The sequence below is a fragment of the Brassica napus genome, chromosome A1, assembly GCF_020379485.1.
Source record: "Brassica napus cultivar Da-Ae chromosome A1, Da-Ae, whole genome shotgun sequence".
NCBI lineage: Eukaryota > Viridiplantae > Streptophyta > Magnoliopsida > Brassicales > Brassicaceae > Brassica > Brassica napus.
Genome location: NC_063434.1, coordinates 23,675,832 through 23,697,639, shown reverse-complemented (window position 1 = coordinate 23,697,639; position 21,808 = coordinate 23,675,832). Strand labels below are relative to the sequence as shown.

The window sequence follows — 21,808 nt, the reverse complement described above, 5'->3', positions numbered from 1 at the left end:
TTTGTACCTATTTTGTAACCAAAACTTAAGTAAAATCGATTCAAAAATAAGGAACATCAACCGTGATCATTCAAAATCAAACGAAAAGTAAACATATTTACTGATAAAAAGAAAACCAAATAAATAAAAGCATAAAACAAAAACCAAGTTCTCATGAAATGAGAAGCATTGTTTAACGAAAACAAAATCTAAATCTAAATACTTCAAGATTCAACGGCCATCTTTGACCATCAACCTTCATGTAATAGAACCACCAACCTTCATGTAATAGATAAGTATTTTAGATGTTCAATATTTCTTAGTGTATTTTGGATACATATTAGGAATTGAGATCATGTTTGGTACACGATTTTTTTGAGGTTTTGAATGTTCAATATTTCTTAGTGTATTTCTTAGTGTATTAGATGTTCAATATTTCTTAGTGTATTTTAAATAAGTATTTTAGATGTTCAATATTTCTTAGTGTATTTTGGATACATATTAGGAATTGAGATCATGTTTGGTACAAGATTTTTTTGAGGTTTTGAATGTTTCGGGTTCTATCGGATATCCATTTAGATTCGGATTCGGTTCGGATAATACCCATAACCCGAAATACCACAAAACAAGACCCATTCGGTATTTACATCGGGTTCGGATCGGTTCGGATTTATTTTTATCGGATCGGATTCGGTTCGGGTTTTCGGGTTCGGTTTATTTGCCCAGCCCTAAACCTACCTCTTTCCTCAATCCTTATTTTGGTCATGGCCGTAGTCTCCCACGTCGTCCATACGACATCTGTGAAACTCCTTTGGCGCAACGGAAGAGGGTGGTCAGGCCAAAGTAGAGATGTCAATTGGGCTGCCCAAGTCCAAATGGGTTGTCCAAATGGACACAACAGTCCAAATGGATATTATTTTTTTAAGCCCAAAGTGTACTAGACCAAATTGTCCAGACCAAATTGGCCCAAGTCCAAATGGGCATTCCACAAAGCCCAAATACAATTTCTGCTTTAATATGCTAAATCCATAAAAAAAACTTTTTTTTTTTTGAAACATCCATAAAAAACATAAATTTCAAGTTTTACACCTTAAGTTTCATAAGTTTTACATATCCAAAGCATAGAAAATTCATATATTAGTTCATACATAATGGTTCATACATAAAAATAAAAAATCCAAAGCATAAGTTTTGATTGCCCTTCTCTTCTTTATCTTCTCAGCCTCTCCTATCAAATTAAAACACATAAGTTATCACACAAGCAGATAGTAAAATACATTGGTTTAAACATGACAGTAACATCAGTTCAAACAAAGTAACATGACAGTACATATCACACAAACATCAGTTCAATGTATAAAACACTACTCAACAAGGCATCAAACATTTTATAGATTCATATCACACAAAGTAACATGACAGTAAATTTAATCACAGACATCAGTTCAAGTGAGATTAATGATTATACCTTTAGGGTTTAGTTGAGTCGGGTCCTCTTCTTCCTTCCACTTCCTTCTGCTTCCACATTGGTATCTTGCTTATCTTCTTTACCTTCCTCATCTAAATCGCATCCAGCTATCAAAAACAAGAAGTTCAATCAATAATTTCACATATCAGATACACAAATCCATCAGATTATAAATGCAACAGACTCACCAATCACTTCAAAACCTCTGAGCCAGTTTCTAGTGCAGATTAAAGCTTGAACATTTGAAGGGAGAAGTCTGTTCCTGTATTTGCTGAGAACCTTACTTCCGGCACTGAATGATGACTCTGATGATACCGTTGTTATTGGGATGGATAGGACATCGCTTAACCACTCAGATTCTGTAGGTAAGCTCTGGTAGCTTGTCTCAATCTCTGCAAGATTCTTGAATGCCTCTTTATAGTGAAGAGCTCTAATTAACATGAGATAGGTAGAGTTCCACCGCGTGGGACAATCCAAAAGTAAATCCCCTTTCTTCCGAACTCCAACCGACTCCACACAGCCTTGAAACAATATCTCTCTAGACTCAGTTATCTGGACATACTTAACACTGTCTCTGATCTTCTCTAACGCCTCACCTATCACCGCTAAACCATCTTGTACAATGAGGTTTAAAATATGAGCAACACACCTGATGTGAAAGAACTCTCCACCACAGACTAAATCTTTCTTAAGCTGCCTCTTGATTACTCCTTGCATATTATCATTGGAAGAGGCATTGTCCACGGTTATAGTGAAGACCTTCTTTAGCAGACCCCATTCTTTTAGCAACTCCAATAGCTTCATGGTAATGGCAGTACCAGTGTGCGGTGGAGGGAAGGCGCAAAAAGAAAGGATCTTAGCTCTAAGGTTCCATTCAGCATCTATATAATGGACAGTGAGACAGAGATAACCCTCGATGGTTATAGCTCTCCACAGATCGGTGGTTAGACAAACTCTACCCGGAAGCTCATTTAACACCTGTTTAAGTCTCCTTTTCTCCCCCTCAAATATCTTAAGTACATCGGCTACTGCTGTGTTCCTACACCAGAATTCTATGGTGGGGTTGGCATACTTCAAGGCTTCCCTAACCCTTCTAAACTCTACAAAGGCGTAAGGGAGATCATGCTCAACAATAGCCACAACAATCATATCTCGAAACACCAACTGATCGATCTTCTTACAACCTACAGTACTACTAAGGGTTTTGGGGCAGCGTTCAGAGTGGCGAAGCATAGTATTGGTTCCACTTTTATGCAAGTTTAGGTAGTAAAACTGGCTACAGTGGTTGCAGACACATTTGAATTTCCCATCAGGCATCCTATCTCCTTCTATAGTAAAGTGGTTCCAGCACTTAGAGTGTCTACGCTTGTGTTTACCTTTCCCTTCGGCTGTGCTCATGAGAGACTCGTCCACAATAGGATTGTTCTCGTCCATTTCCTGTTCTGAACCTGCATCTTCACTCGCATACTCATCATCATTGTTCAAACTCAATAAATCCATCTGAAAGCAAACAAGACAAAGGAGATTCATTAGATACTAGAGGTCTAGAAACAGTACAAAAGAGAACAAACAACTAAAGCGAGTAAGTATGTAACAATCAGAAACCAAATACACAAACCCATCAAGTGAACTAAATACACAAACCCAATCAGAGATGTAACAATCAGAAACCAAATAAACAGATGAAACCCATCAAGCTATATACAAACGCAAGCTATATAGAGAAACCCATCAAACAAATCAGAGAAACCCATCAAGCTATATACAAACGCAAGCTATATAGAGAAACCCATCAAACAAATCAGAGAAACCCATCAAGCTATATACAAACGCAAGCTATATAGAGAAACCCATCAAAACTAAACTGAATCAAACGCATCAGAGAAACAAATCAGAGAAACCCATCATACCGAGACGCCGAGAGAGAGAGATGATCAAGACGCCGAGAGAGAGAGAGAGAGATGATCGAGACGCCGAGAGAGAGAGAGGCGGATCGAGACGCCGAGAGAGAGAGAGTCACTGAGAAGCTGTACACAATCAGAGAAGAGAAAATTCATCAACATGCACAATCAGTTTACACAGAGCGACAGAGAGAAGAGACATACGAGAGAGGCAGATCGGATCGAGAGTCGCGACTCGCGAGAAAGAGAGAGAGATGATCGAGACGCCGAGAGAGAGAGAGGCGGATCGAGACGCCGAGAGAGAGAGAGAGTCGAGGATTAAGACGCCAAGGGGAGAGAGAACGGAGAGTCGCCGTGAGTCGACTTCATCGAGAGAGAACGGGAATCAGAGATGAGAATCGCAGAGACGAGAGCCGAAAAATAGAGTGATTTCCATTGGAAACCCATTGGGCCCCCATGTCCATTTGGTTTAAGCCCATTGGATTTGGAGTTTATTTGGTTTCGACCAACTGGACAGCTTTATTTATTGGTCTAATTTGGTTAGTCCAAATGGGCTTGGACATCGGTAACCAATGGACAGTGTGTCCAATTGACATTTCTAGGCCAAAGGAGGAGCTTCAGATTGGAAATTCTGATGAGCTAAGCAACTTACCTGAATCTGAATCTGAAACAGAAACTCGGGTTTGTAATTCTTGTAATTTCTTCAGTCAATTCTGGTTTATTCACTAATCTCTCTATATAACAGGATGAGAAGATCTCTGAGGCTACTGCCTCCACGCCTCCACCACCTCTGTCAAGGTCAAGGTATGGTGATGATTATTGGGATTGATGTAGAGCTTTCATATTTTGTGTGTTATATGACTCAGCGTGCACGACCAATCCATCCGCATGGCTGATTTTGGCTTTGGAAAAGAAGAATCACATTAAGATGAGGAACACGAAGAAGACACCAACGCTTAAGGCATTCGAGAGCAAATCCAGCACCTAAGGCTTCCGTTTATCCTATAATCACCAGAACTACCGTCGCTTTCTAATTTCCTAGTGCTTTGTAAACTTACAACCAGAAATAAATGTACGAGTTGGATTCTCAGGGTCTTGTGTTAGTTATCCGAAATGTTCTCGTCTGGACTTATGTGAAGGTGATCTCTAAACTGTTAGAATAATATCCCAAAAAAAATTCATCTCTATTATATAGGTTCAGTTTAATTTAATTTCCATATAAATTCCAAATTTTAAAAATGAGACATTAAATTATGTAAAATAGTATTGTTACATAATAATATTTACAAAACATTCTTTTTTTGCAAAATACAAAAAAAATATGTAAAATAGTATTGTTATAGAATATTTTAGAATAGAAAGAATAAAACCCGCACATCATCTCTATTATATAGGTTCAGTTTAATTTAATTTCCATATAAATTCTAAATTTTAGAAATAAAACATAAAATTATGTAAAATAGTATTGTTACATAATAATGTTTACAAAACAATTTTTTCTGAAAAATACAAAAAAAATTATGTAAAATAGTATTGTTATGTAATATTGTTATAGAATATTTTAGTAGGCCTGGGCATTCGGGGTCCCAAACGGGTTTCGGTTTTAACCAATCGGGTTATGGTTTTTCGGGTTTATCAAAATCAGCCCCATTCGGATTATATGAAAGCTCGGTTCGGGACCGGTTCGGGTTCTATCGGGTTCGGGTCGGGGTTAGTAACTCTTCAAAGAACCGGTACAACCTAATATACTTTCGGATTCGGGTCCCAATCGGTTTTCGGTTTAAAAATACCTGATTTTTACCTATTTTATAACCAAAATATGAGTAAAATTTGTTCTTCAGTTTTAAAATACCTGGTTTGTACCTATTTTGTAACCAAAACTTAAGTAAAAATCGATTCAAAAATAAGGAACATCAACCGTGATCATTCAAAATCAAACGAAAAGTAAACATATTTACTGATAAAAAGAAAACCAAATAAATAAAAGCATAAAACAAAAACCAAGTTCTCATGAAATGAGAAACATTGTTTAACGAAAACAAAATCAAAATATAAATACTTCAAGATTCAACGGCCATCTTTAACCATCAACCTTCATGTAATAGAACCACCAACCTTCATGTAATAGATAAGTATTTTCAATGTTTAATATTTCTTAGTGTATTTTGGATACATATTAGGAATTGAGATCATGTTTGATACATGATCTTTTCGAGGTTTTGAATGTTTCGGATTCTATCGGATATCCATTTAGATTCAGGTTCGGTTCGGATAATACCCATAACCCGAAATACCACAAAACAAGATCCATTCGGTATTTACGTCGGATTCGGATCGGTTCAGATTCATTTTTATCGGATCGGATTCGGTTCGGGTTTTTGGGTTCGGTTTATTTGCCCAGCCCTATATTTTAGTATAGAAAAAATAAAATCCGCACGGATGTGCGGATCAAGATCTAGTAGGAATTTAATTTGGTTTTTAATTTTTATTACCGAAACTAACCGAATTGTTTTAATTTCAATTATATTTCGGTTAAAATTTAGTTAAACTCGGGTAATTTCAAATATATTTTTTCGAAACTAACCAATTGCCGAACTGAACTGAACCGAAACCAAATTTTAAAATAAATTTGACAAACTGAACCGAATCTCACCAAATTTTTGGTTTGGCGGTTTTTGTTCGGTTCAACATCTCAGACCTAATTTAAATGGTAATTTTAACTATGTTTTAATAATATAAATAATTAAAACTATTTTTACAAATTAGTTTATTTAAATATTATGAAATTGTCAAAAAATGCAATTTTTATTAAATTCATTAGATTGATACTATTACTTATAGTTTTGTATGATATTTAAATGATAAATGAGTTACAAAACAACTTTTAAATTAGTTAATCTTTCAAAGTCGTCTAATAATCAAACGCTAATCCAATAAGTGCTATTATATAACGCGATGAGTATCTTGTACACTTAATATCAGCTGAGGCGTTAGTACCGACTAGGGCTGAGACTTAATATCCGCTATCCGATCCGAGATCCGCTCCAAAAAAACGGATATCCGGGAGGTCCGATCCGGATTTGGATAGTGATTTTACGGATCCGGCGAATTCGGATCCGGATAGTGAAATTTTTAGTCCGAATCCGGATCCAGGCCCACTAATATTTTAAAAATATTAAAAATATAATTATATTTATATAGGTATATTATATATATTATCTATTAAAAATAACTAAAAATTTAGTTTTTATTAAACTTTTACCTTTTTTTACGAAAAAATAATTTTTATTAGATAAATAAATGCTTCATTTTGTTAATTTTTAATTCAATTTAATTTATTTTCTTTTAATTTTTTTTTTATTTTTTTAAAAGTTATTTTAGTTTTTTTTTAAACGGATCCGGATATCCGCGGATATTCGAGTTTTTGTCCGGATATCCGAACCCCGGATATCCGGGAAGCCTGAATCCGGATCCGCATAGCAATTTTACGGATCCGACGAATCCGGATCCGGATATCCTAAAATACTCCGAATATCCGATCCGTCCCACCCCTAGTACCGACCAAAGAAGGTGGAAGCCATTCCATTAGTAGCGTTATAGTAATTTAAAAATAATATTTTATATTTGATTTGATCAAACCAAATAATTGTAAGTAGTAGGTATGTAGCGTGTAGCAAATAATTATGACCATCCCTAGTGTTAAGTTTCCATTTATAACTAAAAAGAAAAATTGTAAGACTGTATATATTTCTAATTATATTTAAAGTATTTCTAAAACTAAATTAAATTAGAAACAAGCTGATCTCATAAAAAGGAAACGCGTCGGACCAAAAAAAGAATTGAGGGTAAGAGGTTTATTCTCTTCAGGGGGTCTCTGTCGAGAAGTGACGACTACGATCGGACTATCTCTTACGATTTTTGAGGTTCTATTTCTATATCCTAACCTAACGTTTGTTTATTTAGATCATTGTAATATGTTCCATTTAATTATTACATTTAATACAATAAAACTTATAAGATATTTATGTGAAGTTCATATGATAAATTTAACAAATTATGCATATATGTGTTTGTTTTGGGGTGAAAATATCAAGACTCACAATAGCTAATAAAAATACAGCACATGTTTCATTCTCTATTGCACAATCATTGTACACCACATAACATAACTATATCCTTGCCAAACTTAACCTATTTATCCCTTCCAAACTTAACTTATGGCTCTTGGACTTCTTAAGTGTACTCTCTATGTTGATTTAGATATCTTTTTAGCAAACATAACTAAAGGTTTATTAAAATTAATTTCTTAACAAAAAAATTTCATATATTCCTAGAATATCCAATATAGTATAAAATTATTGAGGTTTTGATTGCCAAAATAGAAGATATCATATGTAATTTGAAATATTATTGAATTAGCTAGAGCAACTTGTGTCATAGTTATCTATTTTACATTTTTCTAATGTCTATTGCAATCCTCTATACAAAACACTCTCTCTTTAATTAATTATTTTTGTTTCTGATAAAGAAGTTTTAAAACTCAGATATTTTGAAATTTCTACAGTTTTTTTTTTGTAAAATAGATAAGTATTTTTTTCTTAAGAGTCAATGTCAATCTATCAGTTTGAAGAAAACACTAGTACACACAATATTATAATGAAATGTTTCTGATATACAATTTACATTCCTATGTTAATCAAGTAACATCTTTAATATGAGTATTTATCATTATTAACTATTAGATTTTTCAATATCATCTTATGAAAGTTAACCTAAAATAGATAAAAACAACGTCGTTTTGTGTTTGGAAAAAACAATCTCTAAACTGTTATGATAGGGATTCAAACCCGAGCAAGGACAACCACTTCACCTAATAGACTACTTGGTCCTAATGGGTTTGCATTCTTCAATCAATATACATACAAAATGAATATATACATGGACGAATACATTAAACACGAACACACTTTTATCATCTATATGCATACTAATATCATAGCATGAATGACTTATATATATCAAAAAAGATTAATATTCCAACACTATTCTATATGAAGAGAATACATATTGATCAAATTGGTTTAATGTGTATATAACATAATTCCAACAAATTTTAATTTTACTTCAGATTTGATACTATTTTTCAAATTTACCTTTAAACTATTATCATTTTTCATAAATATCTTAAATTTATTATTGAAAGACAAAATTAACCCTCACAAAACATTTATAGATATATAAGAATTAGTTACAGAAGATTATAAACTCAACTTCACCACCTAAATAATAAATCGTAAACAATAATTGTTAAACCCTAAACTCATATGTTAGAATATCTTTAATTGAGTTTTTTTTTTCAAATGGGATCTTTATTACAAAATTACTTTGCAAGTACAAAATATTATAGTTTTTAATAAGTTTTGTTCTTTTTAATAGTATCTCAAAAAAAATCATCTCTATTATATAGGTTCAGTTTAACTTAGTTTCCATATAAATTCCAAATTTTAAAAATGAGACATTAAATTATGTAAAATAGTATTGTTACATAATAATGTTTACAAAACATTTTTTTTGTTGCAAAATACAAAAAATAGGTAAAATAGTATTGTTATAGAATATTTTAGTATAGAAAGAATAAAACACGCACATCATCTCTATTATATAGGTTCAGTTTAATTTAATTTCCATATAAATTCCAAATTTTAGAAATAAAACATAAAATTATGTAAAATAGTATTGTTACATAATAATGTTTACAAAACAATTCTTTTCTGAAAAATACAAAAAAAATTTATGTAAAATAGTATTGTTATGTAATATTGTTATATAATATTTTAGTATAGAAAATATAATTTTTACCGAAACTAACCGAATTGTTTTAATTTCAATTATATTTCGGTTAAAAATTAGTTAAACTCGGGTAATTTCAAATATATTTTTTCGAAACTAACCAATTGCCGAACTGAACTGACCCGAAACCAAATTTTAAAATAAATTTGACAAACTGAACCGAATCTCACCAAATTTTTGGTTTGGCGGTTTTTGTTCGGTTCAACATCTCAGACCTAATTTAATGGTAATTTTAACTATGTTTTAATAATATAAATAATTAATACTATTTTTTCAAATTAGTTTATTTAAATATTATGAAATTGTCATAAAATGCAATTTTTATTAAATTCATTAGTTTGATACTATTACTTATAGTTTTGTATGATATTTAAATGATAAATGAGTTACAAAACAACTTTTAAATTAGTTAATCTTTCAAAGTCGTTTAATAATCAAACGCTAATCCAATAAGTACTATTATATAACGCAATGAGTATCTTGTACACTTAATATCAGCTGAGGCGTTAGTACCGACTAGGGCTGAGACTTAATATCCGCTATCTGATCCCAGATCCGCTCCGATCCGCTCCGACAAAACGGATATCCGGGGGGTCCGATCCGGATCTGGATATTGATTTTACCGATCCGGCGAATCCGGATAGTGAAATTTTTAGTCCGGATATCCGGATCCGGGCCCACTAATATTTTAAAAATATTTAAAATATAATTTTATTTATATAGGTATATTATATATATTTCTATTAAAAATAACAAAAAAATTAGTTTTTATTAAAATTTTAACTTTTTTTACGAAAAAATAATTTTTATTAGATAAATAAATGCTTAATTTTGTTAATTTTTAATTTAATTTATTTTATTTATTTTATTTTTTTAATTTATTTTAATTATTTTTAAACGGATCTGGATATCCGCGGATATTCGAGTTTTTGTCCGGATATCCGAACCCCAGATATCCGGGAAGCCCGAATCCGGATCCGAATGACAATTTTACGGATCCGACGAATCCGGATCCGGATATCCTAAAATACCCCGGATATCCGATCCGTCTAATTCCCAAAAATAGAAGCTTCCTTATTTGTCGGGAACAACCTCGAGATCACTCCGTCTGCTTGTTCTGCTTGAGAACAGTCTCGGGACTGTTCGTCTTGAGTGTTCTCCGCAAAATGCTCCAAAAGGACAGCTTCTCTTCAAGCACGCTCTCTTCATTCTTCTACCAACTCCAGACCTGTAAAAGATCAAAAAGGACTAGACTGACTCGGATTAAGGACTCGAATCAATACAAAAACACCTATACAATGATGTGAAAACACCATATATCAATTCCCCCAGACTTAGATCCTTGTTTGTCCTCGAACAAGGCAAGTATCAAGAACAGGAGAAAAGTTTGAAAGTGCGGGAACTCGCTTATTCTCAGCAACCATACTCTTACCACAAATCTCTGAACCATACAAGAAGTAGATTAGAACCACACACACTTACTGGAAACCCCTGATCGCTGTTCACAGATCGGCTCCTTACTCTACATCTTGACCTGAAAAAGCGACACTTTCGAGACCAAGCTCCATTTGTTCAATTAGAATTTTCGTGAGCTTCTTGTCATGGGCGCTACTCAGGGTGGACGGTCTAGGTATGGAACAGGCTTTTTAATGGTGGAGTTAAGAGTGTTTAGGGGTTACCGATTTCTTAGAGGATGCAGGCTATCGCACAAAATGGCAAGAGAGAACGGATCCATTGATGTCCACAGCCTCTACTCGTTTTTGCCCTCTCTCGAACGGTTGCTCTCTGTTCTGGAACAGTCATCAGACTGCTCTGCTCGCCCCCTTCTATGTTCTCCGAAAATTAGCCTAAACTCTTTCTTGGCTTTCCCAGTGGCTCATGTTCCCTTGAACTCATCTTCTTCTCCATCGTCAAATGCTAAAAATGAAAGGTAAAATATTTTTTTTTTTTTTTTTTTTTAATACTGCATAGCATGAAAATAGAGATGAGGTGACGAAGAAGGAGGTAGCATGTGATTTTGAGAAGGCCACTGGTGGATCTGATTCGCATCATTCTGCTATACTTGCACGATTCATTGGTCATGGAGCAGTTGGTCCCTTGATCTGTTTGTTCTCCTTTCTGATTGAATTTCTGCAGCAGTAACGAGTAAGAGGCTGCGTTTATCCTTTCCTCTCCAACCTTTTTGCACATATCTGCACATATAACACTGAAAAACAAATGCCTGAAGTTGGAATGAAGGCTAAGGTACAAGGTGGGAACTAGCTAAAGATGAGCTAGCTACTCAGGAACAGCAAGATGGATATAAAGGATAAGAAGTCCTGAGTATAGGTCTCGTTTCCCTGATCTAGTACCCATAACAAGAAGAATTAAAGTCCAAATTAGGTTCAGATATAGTGGGGTTGAGTCTACCCAGTGTAACCTGATCGGTGGAGAACTTCTGGAGTGTCAAATGAGATAAGTCAGGGTGTTCCAGGTCCATGTGTGGGTCTTTCATTACTGCTAAGGTCACTGAATAAGAAGGTTAAAGCACGAGGTGGTTAAGAAATCATCACAAAATAAGGTCCTGATTACCACAATAAGTTTGACTGGACTGACTCGATCCTAGGGACTGACTCAATAAAAAAAACATGGAAATCGTACAGAGTTTCTCCCCCAGACTTACTTCACACCATCCCTGGTTGTGAAAATAAATCGGAGGAGGCTAAAACACACCAAACCGAAAACAAATAGCAGGGAAATAAATTGTTCAGATGGATAAAACAAGGGAATAGGAATAGTCCGTTCGGACTCAGTCTGAATCGCCGCTGCTGGAGTGGCCGGCTGTTCTCCGGTTCCTCGGAAGTCTCTCTTCTCTAGTTGAAGTGCCCGCTGGTTCTTTGCCTGGGCGCCTTGTTCCTTGCGTCATCTGCTCAACCTGACTTCTGATGCAGCCTCCAGTGAGTGCTCTGAGGATCCTCTTCATGAGGCTGTTGTTTTTCTTCTGGGAGTCCACCATCCAACGTCTGTAGGCGTGGTCATCTGTAACATCCGTGAGGTCCTCTAGGTCGTAAGCACCATCAGCAGGTGGAGCCATGTCCTCCACATCATCCTTGGCCGCATTCCCATCTGGAATTGGCGCACGGGGGTCGTCGCACAAGTGTTCTGCGTTGGGCAAGAACACTATGTTTTCCAAGGTTGTGAAGTCTGTTAACCCTGGAAGAGGGAGCTTGCAGTAGAGAGTGATCCCGTCCTTGTCTGCGAACTTGTATGTGCTTTCGTCGCGCAGGATGTGGCACGTGATCAAGTAGGCGGTGTCAATGTACTCAAGCTCAGGAACAACCGTGTAGGAATCCAGGTCGATGTTGAAGCGTTTGAACAAGGGTGTGAGAACACTGCTGCAGCGGTCTTTCTTGTCTTCCGTTCGGACCATGGAATCCTTGCGCTCAGAGAGCATCGTGATGAGAAGGAATCCAGGGTTTGTTTTCACAGTCTGTATCGGTATGACTCTGTCTCTACGGATCTCATCCTCGAGGCCGGTGTATAGAACCTGTAGCTCTCCGTTTGTGACCTTGGAGGTGTGTTCCTTTGCGAATAGGATGTTCGAGACGATCTTGGCAATGATTTGCAGAGTGGGGTTACGGATTTGTGATTGATAAGCCTTGCGAGAAGTGAACTTCCCTGTCGCAATGAGATCCCAAAATGCGTTTGCTGGCGCGAACTTTTTGTCAACTGAGACCTCTCTTGGCGTGTCTTCGATCTCGAGTAGTTCGTTTAGATCGTGGAGAGAGATGGAGCAGAACTTGCCGTCAGCCATGATGGAGAAGTAGCAGTTCTCGTACGTTGGCGCAGTTGGGTTCTGGTAAGTAATCTGAGCTGTTGCGAGCACTTGGCGAACCAAATCTGGATAGAGAACTTGGGCTTGGTAGCAGAGAGGAGCGAGGCCCATGACGTCGAGCGTCTCGAACACATCAGACTCGAGACCAAGAGCAGCTAAGGTCTCCGCGTGAGCAAATCGTGTGGGCAGGATCTCTGCTGCGAGAAGCCTGTTGTACCTTGCTGCGGACTCCTTGTCCCACCCCTCACAATTGTAGTCAAGGAGTAGTGGGTCATTGATGTTGATCGGTTGACCCTCAGCCTTGTTCGGCCATGGGTAGGAGGTTGGGACGTTCGCGGAGTGAGAAGGCGTGGCTGCTCCGCGAGAGGCCTTGAGTGCTTTAGGGTTCCTTGTTCTTGGAGGCATCTGCAAAACAAAGTCAATTTTCCAAATTAGCCATGCTCAACGGTTGTTCAGAAACGATGGGACATTCCAATCTCTCAATTTGGCCCAAGTCCATCAATTCCTAAACAACCTACAACTTCCATCAATTCCCGACACAATCGCAATTACTCAAGAACCGCAATCAACAAATATGTTCCTAACAAGCACAATTTAGACCTTAGTAGCAAGTGTGAAATCTATAGCTACAATCTAAGATCCAATCGCTAAGCAAAAGGTAAGGAGGATTCGAGGATACACTTCCAAACCGCGTTTTGGATGCGCGAAGGGGAAGGGGATCTGAGCGGTTACCTTGATTGGATTGGTGTTCCTGCAAAACCAAACCGATCTCTAGAGGATCCAAGAGATTAGAGCAAAATCGATGAAGAAGAATAGGAAATGAGAGTTTTCGATTTAGGGTTCTTTGAGGTTGGTTTGCGGCTCTAGATATAAGGGGGGGGGGGGGGGGGGGGGGGGGGGGTAAGTTAGTGGGCTTTAAATAGGCCATTTCCCATTTCCTCCTTTTTTTTTTTTTTTTTGTTCGAGCACTTACCTGGGAACAATCAGTGGAACAAGCGCCGGAGTGTTCTGCTGAGAAGTGCTCGATTTTCTTGATTTTCTTCCTGCAAGTTAGTTTTTTTTTTTTTTTTTTTTAGAAATAAAAGAAATATTTACACTCACCAGTGGGTTGCCTCCCACCAAGCGCTTCTTTTCAGTCACTAGCTTGACTTTTGTGAGCCGATTAGGCTTGAAGGGGATCACTTAAGGGTATTTCTACACCTTCAGCGATTGTTGTATCAGCAAGGTAAGGCTTGAGGCGCTGCCCATTAACAACAAATTCTCCTCCTCTTGTATCCAGCAACACGACAGCTCCATAGGGGCGAACCTCCTTGATGGTGAAAGGTCCTGACCATCTGGATTTTAGCTTTCCAGGGAATAGCTTAATCCTTGAGTTGAAGAGTAAGACCTGATCATTCGGAGAAAAGCTTCTGCTGATGATCCGTTTGTCATGGAATGCCTTGGTTTTTTTCTTTGTAGATTTTGGAGCTCTCATAGGCCAGATGCCTAATCTCCTCCAACTCATGGATCTGAATTGTTCGCCTCTCCTTAGCAGGTTTGATATCGAAGTTAAGCAGCTTGACAGCCCAAGCTGCCTTATACTCTAGCTCCACAGGTAGGTGACATGCCTTGCCGTAGACCAGATGATAGGGAATTGTCCCTAATGGGGTTTTATAGGCTGTTCTGTAAGCCCAGAGAGCGTCGTCAAGCTTGATGGACCAATCCTTACGCGTGGTATTGACTGTTTTCTGCAGAATGTTCTTGATCTCTCTGTTGGAAATTTCCACTTGGCCACTCGTTTGGGGATGATAGGCGGTTGCAACCTTGTGTTTCACGCCGTTCTTGCTCAGTAATCCTTGGAACACTCTGTTGATGAAGTGAGTTCCACCATCGCTGATAACCACTCTAGGTACTCCAAATCTTCGAAAGATGATGGAGGTGAACATCTTGGTTACAACTCGTGCGTCGTTGGTCGGACTAGCAATTGCTTCTACCCACTTGGAGACATAGTCGACTGCAACCAGGATGTACTCGTTCTTGTGAGAAGGTGGGAAAGGTCCCATAAAGTCTATCCCCCAGCAGTCGAACACCTCAACTTCCAATATGTAGTTCTGAGGCATCTCATTCCTTTTGCTGATACTGCCCATTCGCTGGCATGCATTGCATTTGGATATGAAAGCGTGAGCATCTCTGAACATTGTTGGCCACCAGAATCCCGCTTGGAGAATTTTGGAGACTGTTTTGAATGTGGCGAAGTGTCCAGCGTAGGAAGATCCGTGGCAGTGGTGTAGGATCCCTGGAATTTCAGCTTCCGAAACACATCGTCTGAATATCCCATCCTTGCATTGTCGGTATAGATAAGGCTCATCCCAGAAGTAGTGCCTTGCCTCTCTTAAGAATTTCCTCTTCTCGTTCCCCGTGAACTTCTGAGGCTCCTTTTCAGCAGCTAAGAAATTTGCAATCTCAGCAAACCACGGTAGATCAGGATATTGCTTCTGGATTGCTGCCACAAACTGCTCTAGTTGCGAAGAACAAGCTGTTTCTATGCGCATTGGTTGTTCCGCGTAGCAAAGACCAATCGCATTGACGTGTTCCACTGGTTGTTCTTCGTCAATTACTGTGTCATCGTTTATTTTCATTCTGGAAAGGTGGTCCGCTACTCCATTTTCTACCCCCTTCTTGTCTCTTATTTCCAGGTCAAATTCCTGAAGGAGGAGAATCCATCTCAGGAGTCGCGGTTTGGCATCTTTTTTCGTGAGCAGGTACTTGAGAGCTGCATGATCTGTGTGGACTATTACCTTAGACCCAACTAGATATGATCGGAACTTTTCAAAAGCATAGACGATGGCCAGGAGCTCCTTCTCTGTGGTGGCATACCTACATTGAGCTTCATCCAGTGTCTTGCTCGCGTAGTAGATCACATGGAGCTTCTTATCCTTCCGCTGTCCAAGCACTGCTCCCACTGCAAAGTCACTCGCGTCCGTCATGATCTCGAAAGGGAGGTCCCAGTCTGGGGGTTGGACAACCGGTGCACTGACAAGAGCTCCCTTGATCGTGTGAAATGAAGCTAAGCACTCGTTGTCGAAATCGAACTTTGTTTCCTTGCAGAGCAGTCTAGTGAGTGGTCTTGCGATTCTCGAGAAGTCCTGGATGAATCTTCTGTAAAAACCAGCATGTCCCAAAAAGCTTTTTATTCCCCTCACTGAAGTTGGGGGTTGCAGACTCATCATGATATCGATCTTTGCCTTGTCCACTTCGATGCCTTTTTCTGAAATCTTATGTCCTAGAACAATCCCATCTCTGACCATGAAATGGCATTTTTCCCAATTAGCACGAGATGCTTCTCCTCGCATCGCTTCAGAACCCTGCACAAGTTTGACAAACAGACACTAAAGGAGCTCCCATAGACGCTGAAATCGTCCATGAAAACTTCCATTATGTCTTCAATTAGATCAGTGAAAATTGACATCATGCAGCGTTGAAAGGTCGCTGGAGCATTGCACAGCCCGAAAGGCATTCTCCTGTAGGCGTATGTTCCGTAAGGACATGTGAACGTCGTCTTTTCTTGATCGTCTGGGTGGATGGGAATCTGAAAGAAACCTGAATAACCATCTAAAAAGCAATAGTAAGGGTGGTTAGCCAATCTTTCAAGCATTTGATCAATGAAGGGTAGTGGAAAGTGATCCTTGCGAGTCGCAGCATTCAATTTACGGAAATCAATGCACATGCGATGACCAGTTACTGTTCTAGTAGGGATTAATTCATTCTTTTCATTTGTTATAACAGTGATCCCTCCTTTCTTAGGTACTACATGAACAGGGCTAACCCACTTACTATCAGAGATCGCATAAATTACACCAGCTTCTAGAAGTTTCATTATCTCCTTCTTTACAACATCTTTCAGATTTGGGTTTAACCTCCTCTGATGTTCTACAGAAGTCATTGATTCATCTTCTAGGTGTATTCTATGCATGCACAGATCAGGTGAAATGCCAGGTATATCAGCTAGAGAATATCCTAATGCCTTTCGATATTTCCTAAGTTCGCATAAGAGAAGAGCAGTTTCAGCATTGTTCAGATCAGCATTTACGATTACTGGGTATGTAGAATTTGGTCCAAGAAATGCGTACCTGAGCCCCTTAGGGAGTGTTTTGAGCTCGACTTTTGGAGCTTTGGATTCACTCCACGGGTCATTGTTCCTACTTGGTGGAACAGGCGAGCTCGATGAGTCTGGAGCATTGTTCTCCCCCAGACTGAGATATGCCACTAATCTTTCCATGGTTCTGGCGGAGTCCAACATCTTAGCGTACCCATCAGCGTCGATGTTCTGGACATTCTGTTCTGCTTCAGCTCTAGTCAAGGCTAGTTCCAGTGGATCATCAGTAAGGATCTCTTCAATAATCTGGTCATTCGGTTCCAGCGGATCACCCTCCTCTTGGACAGTGAAGGTTTGTCCATCCAGCATAGGTTTCTTGAGCATCTGATTCATCTCGAACCTCATCACAATGTCTCCTAGGTGGAGATCGATTTTTCCTTGTCGCACATCTATGATAGCTCCGACAGTGCATAGGAATGGTCTGCCTAGGATCAGAGGATCCTTTGATTCTTCCTCGAGTTCCAGAACAACGAAATCGGCAGGGACAAGGGTGTTCCCAACCAGAACTTGGATATCCTCGATAATTCCGACTGGAGATTTCACTGATCGATCAGCAAACACTAGGGACATCCTGGTAGGTTTGAAATCCGTGAATCCTAGGCGCTTAGCCACAGAGTATGGCATGAGGTTGATGCTTGATCCCAGATCGACTAGCGAACACGAGAAGACTGTTCTCCCTATTTGGATGGATAGGACAAATTTTCCAGGATCACCTAGCTTCTTGATCCTTTTGTTCTGGAGAACAGCGCTGCACTCTTTAGAGACCACCATGAACTCACTGTCATCGGTTATCTTTCCAGAAATCAGTCTTTTCACAAAGCTACTCATGGATGGCATCATCTGGATTGCACTCATGAGAGGTAGTCTGACTGTTAAGTCCTCCAGCATCTTCCTACATTTCATCTCCTCCTTGTCCTTGCGTGTGGCCTTAGCAGGAACAGGGTACGGAACCTTAGGCACATAGTCACGGGTGGGAACAGGTTATGCCGCTGGGCGAACAACCACAGTAGGCTGCTCTGTAGTGGTCGGAGTATGTTTAGCAGGAAGCTCTGCTTCTTCCTCGTCTGCTGGTGCGGTTACAGGTGGCTGTTCTGATTCTTTCTGCTTCCCCTTTTCAGCTGTTGTGAATCTCTTGGGTGCCAGATCAGTTAACTGCTTCCCACTCCTAAGCGTGACTGCATTACACTCCTTGGGATTTTTATCTGTTTTTCCAGGAAGAGTGCCTTGCTGTCTCTTCACACTCTCAGCAGTCTGAGCAATCTGAATATCCATCTGCCTCATATGGCTCAAGACATTATCATATTTGGCACTCAGGTCATTGAACATGTGATTCATTCGAGTATTGATGTCGTTTGTGACCTGATTCAGTGCTTTTTCCCTGAATCTGCTGTCCTTGGAGCAGCTGGCTCATCATATTGGCGAGACTTTTCATCTCGTCCTGTGGAGCAGTTTGAGCAGGCTGTGCAGGCTGCTGGTTAGTCGGTTGTTTCTGGTTGTGGAACTGAGTATTCTGAGCTGGGCTGAGGACAAAGGTTCTTCCTTGATTTCCATACCCCCGTTGGTAGCCACTGTTCTGAACCTGGTTGCCTTGAGCATTTTCTGTGTTACCATCGGGTTTAGGGTTGTTGAACAGGTGGGGGTTGTTCCTCACGTTAGGGTTCGGGTGATAGTTCTTAAACTGCCATCCTTGCCCATTCACATAGCTAACCTCATGGTGGTCCTCAGTCGCCTGGTCCGCTTCTGATGTAGTATCCGTGGTTCCTTTATCCTGAGGAGACTCTTCCATGATGAAGACATGGTTCTGATTACTCTTAATCAGCTGATCGACCTTGGCAGAGAGCTCATATATTTTGCTATTGTCGATGCTGTTCACCTTTTGGGTACGGTCTGTCTCTCGGTTGCTGTCAGCTGAGCTTGAGGCCATGTTCTCAATCAGCGCGAAAGCGCCTTGAGTGGATTGGGTCATGAAATCTCCATTACTGGCTGAGTTTAAAGCATTCCTGTATTCCCAACCTACTCCATCGTAGAAAACTCCGAGTAGATAATCTTCTTCAAAACCGTGATGTGGGCACTCTCTGCGGTAGACGTTGAATCGCTCCCATGCGTCGCAGAACGGCTCATCTACCAGCTGTTTAAAGGTGGCGATCTTCTGTCTCAGAGCTGCCGTCTTTGATTTCGTGTAGAAGTGGCTCAAGAAAGCGGATCTGACTTGTTCCCATGTGGTGAGCGATCCAGTTGGTAGGGAATCTAGCCAGCGAGCAGCCTTCCCATCGAGAGAAAAAGGGAACAAGGTACACTTGATGTAATCTGGTGGTACTCCATTCGCCTTAGTGAACCCACACATCTTCTCAAAGTTTTCAATGTGGTCCATCGGTATTTCTGCAGGAAGTCCGTTGAAGATCTTCCTCTGCACCAGACCTATCAAGGCGGGCTTGATCTCAAAGTCTTGTCTAGTGCAAGGTGGAGGGTTGATGGCGGATCGTGTAGCAGGTAGATTACGCAATAGATTCCTTTGGCCAATCTGATCAACTTCCTCCGGTGCATTCCGTTGGTTTGCAGCGTTCGCTTGGATAGTTTTCTGCATCTGCTGCATCTGTTGTTGCATGAGTGCAAATGCAGCAGTAAGATCATCCTGATGATCACCCATGTTGGTGCTTGTAGGTCTAGGCAGTTGACGGTTCTGACGTTCTAATCTCGCTAGTTCTTCGTTGGTGAGCTGATGCAATGGTCCTTGTGCGTTGCTCCGAGTATGTCTACTGGTCATGCACCTGGATCATTAGCTGTAACAAGAAACAGAGGCGAGTTAGATATCTTAGACTTAAAATGAAACCGAAAAGTAGAGGTAAAAAAAATCTGGTCCCCTCGCAACGGCGCCAAAACTTGATACACTAAATATGAATCCTTGCTACTGCCAAGTTAACAGTTGTGATTATAGTACTTAAGATTCAATCCAGAGGACCAGTCTACACTTTACTCTTATAAATTTCAATATCAAGCTAAGAAGAAAATGGTTTTTAATTCAATTGGTGACGCGGAAAACAAGTAAACTAGAGATTGATTCAATTTAACAAGCGGCTAGCCTAGGGTATTTCATTGGGTGTTGAGCGAGAGCCAAACAATTATTCAAGCGCGGTGCAGTGCTTTTCTAGAACTCGGATCACTCAGCTGGAACACCCCACTGTCGTGGTGGTGATCTCTTTGCTGGTCGATCCCATCATCTAACTGTCGTTGAGATGAGAAACGACTGCAAGCCTTAGAGGTCAGGTCCGATCAGTTCACTTACTACCCTAATATCTACTTTCGCTGATTAGGGATACTAAGCTCATTCAATACATGTCAAGCTATCTCCTAAGCGGTTAGCTAGGCGATAAACTTAGGATCTAACATCAAGTGATCAGATTAATGGAAGCCTTAAGAATAGTATGGATGAAGAATAATCAAGAATAGCTTATCTATGTTTAGCTCATATTTCAACACCCTAAAAACCCTAGGCGAGCTAGATCACTACTCAATCATGATGTAATCAATCAAACACATAGATACTGAATGAAATTGCATAATAATAAGAGTAGTAAACAAGGGTTCAGAAGGTCTTCTCTATGAGAGAATTGATTCTTCTCCCTTACAAGTTGCAGATCGCAAAAGCTAATAGTTCTCTTGTAAAAACTAGCGTAAGAAATAAAATAGGATAGGTGGCGTCTTTATATGGAGGCGCCAATAGGTAGAAAAGAAATTAGGGCAACAAGGCCTTAATTCCCAAAAATAGAAGCTTCCTTATTTGTCGGGAACAACCTCGGGATCACTCCGTCTGCTTGTTCTGCTTGAGAACAGTCTCGGGACTGTTCGTCTTGAGTGTTCTCCGCAAAATGCTCCAAAAGGACAGCTTCTCTTCAAGCACGCTCTCTTCATTCTTCTACCAACTCCAGACCTGTAAAAGATCAAAAAGGACTAGACTGACTCGGATTAAGGACTCGAATCAATACAAAAACACCTATACAATGATGTGAAAAACACCATATATCACCGTCCCACCCCTAGTACCGACCCAAAGAAGGTGGAAGCCATTCCATTAGTAGCGTTTTAGTAATTTAAAAATAATATTTTATATTTGATTTGATCAAACCAAATAATTGTAAGTAGTAGGTATGTAGCGTCTAGCAAATACTTATGACCATCCCTAGTATTAAGTTTCCATTTATAACTAAAAAGAAAAATTGTAAGACTGTAGATATTTCTAATTATATTTAAAGTATTTCTAAAGCTAAATTAAATTAGAAACAAGCTGATCTCATAAAAAAAGAAACGCGTCGGACCAAAAAAAGAACTGAGGGTAAGGGGTTTCTTCTCTTCAGGGCGTCTCTGTCGAGAAGTGACGACTACGATCGGACTATCTCTTACGATTTTTGAGGTTATATTTCTATATCCTAACCTAACATTTGTTTTATAGAGAGAGCTGTAATTAAGTAGGGTTAAATGCGTTGGTTTCTAGCATTTGCGTGATGGATTTTGATTTCCTTTGTTCGATAGATTGACTAGGGTTTTGGGGGTTTCGGTAATTATCAAAGATGTCGAAGCTATTGACGAAGAAAAATCACGTTTAGTATATTCTATTCGTCTACTTTTAACTCTGTGGACCATCAAAGTAACGAACAAACAAAATT

At 39.2% G+C, this 21,808-nt stretch overlaps 2 protein-coding genes and 1 non-coding gene across 3 annotated transcripts; 2 read left to right on the top strand and 1 right to left on the bottom strand.

Moving 5' to 3' along the window:
* The first annotated feature begins 3,391 nt into the window (after positions 1-3,391).
* On the top strand, positions 3,392-4,540 carry LOC125577051. The gene is made up of 3 exons (XM_048737713.1): positions 3,392-4,029; positions 4,094-4,152; positions 4,215-4,540. The coding sequence occupies exons 1-3, from the start codon at positions 3,805-3,807 to the stop codon at positions 4,273-4,275; spliced, it is 345 nt and encodes a 114-aa protein (XP_048593670.1). The 5' UTR covers positions 3,392-3,804; the 3' UTR covers positions 4,276-4,540.
* A 13,922-nt stretch (positions 4,541-18,462) lies between these two features.
* Positions 18,463-19,911, bottom strand: LOC125577648. Its single transcript, XM_048739190.1, has one exon. The coding sequence runs from the start codon at positions 19,909-19,911 to the stop codon at positions 18,463-18,465; it is 1,449 nt and encodes a 482-aa protein (XP_048595147.1).
* Positions 19,202-19,308, top strand: LOC125579314. Its single transcript, XR_007317300.1, has one exon. It is a non-coding gene; the product is annotated as a small nucleolar RNA R71 (small nucleolar RNA).
* Positions 19,912-21,808: the final 1,897 nt, after the last annotated feature.

Coding starts and splice junctions, on each gene's coding strand:
- LOC125577051 (XM_048737713.1), top strand. CDS start 3,805: ATGTCCATTTGGTTTAAGCCCATTGGATTTGGAGTTTATTTGGTTTCG. Junction 4,030..4,093: donor AATCTGAAACAGAAACTCGG/GTTTGTAATTCT, acceptor TCTATATAACAG/GATGAGAAGATCTCTGAGGC. Junction 4,153..4,214: donor CCACCTCTGTCAAGGTCAAG/GTATGGTGATGA, acceptor TATATGACTCAG/CGTGCACGACCAATCCATCC.
- LOC125577648 (XM_048739190.1), bottom strand. CDS start 19,911: ATGACCAGTAGACATACTCGGAGCAACGCACAAGGACCATTGCATCAG.